The sequence below is a fragment of the Triticum dicoccoides genome, chromosome 1A, assembly GCF_002162155.2.
Source record: "Triticum dicoccoides isolate Atlit2015 ecotype Zavitan chromosome 1A, WEW_v2.0, whole genome shotgun sequence".
NCBI lineage: Eukaryota > Viridiplantae > Streptophyta > Magnoliopsida > Poales > Poaceae > Triticum > Triticum dicoccoides.
The window spans coordinates 531,167,176-531,172,064 of record NC_041380.1 but is presented as its reverse complement, the minus strand read 5'-3'; the positions used below and the strand labels follow the sequence as shown (position 1 = coordinate 531,172,064).

Here is a 4,889-nt window from a genome sequence, read left to right as displayed (position 1 = left end):
GTGCATGGTGAATTATAGAGGGACTTTTTCGTATTGGAGTCAAAGTTCAGTTTAACCATGGATGCCGATCAAGTTCTGTAAATTCTGTACGCAAATGCCTTCTTGGATTTATTCAAATATAAGGTATTAATAGACCAATACACAGACAGATAAAAGAAGAACACGAGCGCAGCGCCATTCTACCAACATGATCATGTTCCCAACTTCCAAGGACTGCAGGCTTACGGCGTGTCAATATTCAGGATATAGACGTACAGTTACGCAACACCACAAAACTTCACAGACATTGCATCAAGGTTCAGGTACTTGAGTACTGGCAACTTCACTGAAGATAGTTAATCCAGGGGTTGCACATGAACAGCCAGACGCAGAACACCTTAGTGCCGATATTTTGGTGGAGTAATCCTTGGGAGCAATCACCAGAACACCTTAATCATTCGTTTACAGCTAACTGTAGCAAAGATAAATAAATAAACAGCTAACTGTAGCATTTACATAATTTCCTTCTCGTAACCCATAACCATAACCAGAAATTCAGGATCGCAGTATGCGTTGTGGCATTTCATTCATCACGAACCGGAACAGGGAGTCTCAAACTTGTGGAGCTTCAGTGGGACATCGATCATTTCTTGTGCAGAAGAACTAGTACTGGAGCAACTGGCCTATTGATCATTTCAAACTTGCAGCTCACCCATGCATCAGCAGGCAAGCTTGACGCAAATGATTCAACAATATCGAATTCATCCCTACAGATAAGAAAGCGATGAAGATGAATGGATTCAGTCTTAAGTGATAGTTGATTGGAGTTTGACATTAAACAACAATATTCTGATGGCATCTTACAAGCAAGCCTATAATCAAATATTATTAACCGCCAAATACCTACGCTACAAAAAAATTCCATCGTCATGATGAAGGATGGCCGATCCACCTTCTTCTGGCTAGATACTTGGCGTCATCAACTACCGGTAGCTGCCGCTTTTCCAAATATTTTCTCTCACTCAACTGAGCCTAATATTTGGGTACCCTCAGTCATGTCTGACAGTGTATATCTAATGTGAGGAATCGCATAACCAACATGGCCTCCCTCCAATTGCAGTCTCTCTTGTCTTTGTTGCAGTGTAGAAAGAGAATGGAAGAATTGGCAGTTCTATTCATCCGTTGACAGTGTACATACAACAAGGCATGCATGCCGTTAACCACTAACAACCTTGGCTAAACTCTAGCTAACAGCCCTACAGACTAAGGTGCAGATCATGTGCAGTAGAACGTGCAACAGATCGTGTGCATGTGGGTGTAGCTAGTCCTGAGGATGCGTTCCAACATGCAGGACTTCCAGTTTGAGCTTGCTACCGACAAATGCTTCCTCAAGCATGCCAGGGCCGGCCCTGTGTTTCGGGAGGCCCTAGGCGAACTGGACGACATGGGCCCCCAAGTCAAAGAACCCTTCAGTGGTTGAATTTTCAGATCACTTTCTTTCTTTCTTTCTTTCTTCTCCCTTTTTAGCACCCGACAAATGCATCTTAGGCAACATGACAGGCTAATGTCCTAAAATTACGAAATAAAGAGTATGCAAAGAATTACAAATTTATAGATCGGATGATCGGAACCCTAGACATGTATACAGAATGGCAGAAAATTAGGATGGTTGAATACAATAATGTGAAAGATTGAATTAGAAAATTATACATCAAAAATTTGAAACTTCATGGGATGAATCATGGATGGATAGTAGAATAGACAGACTAAAAAACTACTGAAAATCTGAAATTGGGGGATGGATCATGGATGAATAGTTGAATAGACGTACTAAAAAACTACTGAAAATCTGAAATTGAGGGATGGATGGATGGATACGTACTGAATCGGCCGTCACATATGTATAATGTATTGCCATATTGCCGGAAGGCCGGATTGCCGGAATGGCGGACTGCTGCGCGCGGCGGCGACAACAAGCGGCCGAGGCGCCGAGCGAGGAGCGACGGAGGGACGGGCCGATGAGACGAGGAAGACAGAACCAACGAGCGACGAAAAAGAAAAGACAGATCAATTGATCGATTTGTTTTGCACGTACGCATTTCAATCAGTCTTTTGCGGCTGTGACTTGCGTGCGCCGATGCTCAGCTACCTAGTGATCTGAAGGACCGAGCCCATCTCGTATTTTCTTTCATAATTTTTCCCTTTATCTATTTTCTTCTCGCTATACTATATATTAACATCCATACCTGCGACAAGTAATTCGGAACGGAAGGAGTATGTGTACTTCATCATAGCCCCCTCCCAGCCTGGGCCCTGGGCCGTCGCCCCTCGGGCCATACCCTAGGGCCGGCCCTGAAGCATGCCTACAACCTCCTCATGCACGAGGAGGCCATAGATCCAAATGCCGCCTCAATTTGGGAAAGCAAGGTGCCGAACAAAGTCAAGGGCTTTGGCTGGCTACTATTCTGCAATCGCCTCGACACCAAGCTAAACCTCCACCACAAGCACATTGTGGACTCAAGCTCCTGCCCGAGATGCCAACTACGCACCTATTCCCCCACTACCCCTTTGCCACACGGATTTGACAACGCCTAGGTGTCAATCTACATCAACAGGATATCAATACTATTTGGGAGGTGCAGACGCCTATATACCTCTAACAGCAACAGTGTGGCATGCCGCACTCATCGACGCCCTATGGAAGATTTGGGATGCAAGGGATCGCGCACCTTCCGTGATCGTTGCATCGATTTACTAAACCGGCTGACAAGGTAGCCGCCGATTAAGGCTATACCTTTCTTCTCGTCTACTCTGATGATGTAACTAACTGGCCTCGGCCATCTATTTCAGGTGCAGGCCACACTGGCAATCAGCAATTACTGAAAAACCCAACAAACTAGCAATCACTGACACAATATTAGCAGTTGCGAACTGATATTTACCTTCCACCCAGATGCCCAATGTAGACAAGGACACTTATGAGTCCCCCTGAGCTAACAATTCTGCTGGCAGCTTGCAGTGCCAGCTCAGTTGTCTCAGGTACTGTTATTATTGTTTTATCTCCTCCTGGAAGGTAGCCCAGATTGAATGCTACAAGCCTAAAAGTACCATGTTTAAGATCACAGTTACTTGAACTGCTGATTTCAGGATAACGGAATCATATAATTAAAACCAATGAAGTAAAATAACTTGATCACCTGACAGGAGAATCTTTTGGAACAATATCCTCCATTCTACTGTGACACATTGCAAACAACTCGACTAGCTCCATCTGAAGAAAAGAAAACTAGAGTTCAGCCAGAACATGACACAAAAGTGAGGTTTGATGAGAATGTCGTAGTGCAAACCGAACGCTAGCTTGGTGGCTAGAGTTTACTGGGGTAAACTCACCCACCCGTGTTCAATCGACGGGGTGTGCTATCTGCATTAGTTTTGCAGAGATGACTCAAGTTCTACCTAATAACATACAGTTAACTAGTTAAGGGAGGGAATTTTCAATTAGAATGTCGTGGTGGGTCTTTTTTTTTCCTTCTTCTTCCAAATGGTAAGATCCAAGCAAAATATCAAAATGAGAACACTTAAGACTAAGAATAGTGGCGCTTGGCGAACTTATGTGAGTATAACAACATATTTAATCATGTACACGGTTTTATGTTTCTTCATCTTTCGTCTCTTCGTAAATTCTCTCTTTATCAAAGGAAACTCATAAGAGAAGCCACATTGTGTAGCCCTCAAACAGACCAGCAACAATGCTAAGTTGCTTCAAATGCACATACCTCGCGACTGTCGACGGCCATTTTCAGAAAAGAGGCGGTGCTATCTATCGCGGAATCTTGGATGTCCATCCCGTAAACACGCCCTCTGCCGGTGTCATCGGACACCATCTTCAGCAGAGCAAACGTATCATTCCCGTTCCCACAGGTGGCATCGACCACCGTGTCTCCTCTCTGAACGATACTCCTCCACACCCTAATAATCAGGTAACAGCGTAACAACAGTTAGAACGAGAATGCTGCCCTGCCCTGCTGCTAGAACGCCACTCGGGTTGGGGGGGAAATGTGTTTAATTTCAGCAACGGGAAGGAAGCAGAGTGCCTACGCGTGGGCTACCTCGGTGGCCTTGCGCTTGCCGGCGACGAAGCCCACCACCGCCTCCTCCGGCCCTGCAACCAATCCCGGTCACGACGTCGCACGGCCGGCACGCGTTATTGAAGGGGGAAGAATAGATAATACGAACCTGCGGCGGAGAGCGGGTCGGCGAGCTGCGCGGCGGAGAGGTGCCGCCGCTTGGGCAGGACGAGCGGAGGGGATGGGGTGAAGCTGGGGATTCGTCGGAGAGGAGATGGAGTCTGGGAGCGGCGGAGGAGCAGCGAGAGCGGAGGGCGCAGCAGTGACGGCGGAGGCATGGCTGCTGCGGTGGCGGCGGCGGCGGCGGCGGAGGAGGAGACCGTGAGGATTGGTATTGGTACCCAGCAGACGCAGCAAAAAAAAAAGAGAGAGAGACCAGGTTCAGACTTGCTCGAGTCAATCTGATGATTCAGATGTGACTTGCAAAATCCCACCCCTACAACGCCCGCGGCGCGTCCGCGAGCAGTGGCCGGACACGCCTCAAAAAATACATTTCACATCTGAAAATCTTAAATTAGAAACCTTAAATTCATATTATTACATGCAATGTGAAACCTAATCTAAACGTAGCTCGCCCAGTGCCGCTCCCCACTCGCCCGGCCCCACCCTGGCCATGTTCGACGATCGGCTGCGCTTCTCAGAATGTGGTTTGGTCGTTGATCCGGCAACGGAACCGAGCAGACCTAGACGGCGGGAAGGGCAGCACGCCCCTGATCGAGGGGGCGTCCATCATGATGGCCCCATCTTGACAACGGCCTGGTGACCTCGCGTCGGAGTACGGTG

At 47.3% G+C, this 4,889-nt stretch overlaps 1 protein-coding gene across 1 annotated transcript; it reads right to left on the bottom strand.

Moving 5' to 3' along the window:
* Positions 1–221: 221 nt before the first annotated feature.
* Positions 222–4,484, bottom strand: LOC119286106 (putative rRNA methylase YtqB). Its single transcript, XM_037565453.1, has 6 exons — positions 4,216–4,484; positions 4,078–4,141; positions 3,756–3,948; positions 3,177–3,250; positions 2,922–3,077; positions 222–746 (listed from the first exon to the last, which is right to left on the bottom strand). The coding sequence occupies exons 1-6, from the start codon at positions 4,382–4,384 to the stop codon at positions 623–625; spliced, it is 780 nt and encodes a 259-aa protein (XP_037421350.1). The 5' UTR covers positions 4,385–4,484; the 3' UTR covers positions 222–622.
* Positions 4,485–4,889: the final 405 nt, after the last annotated feature.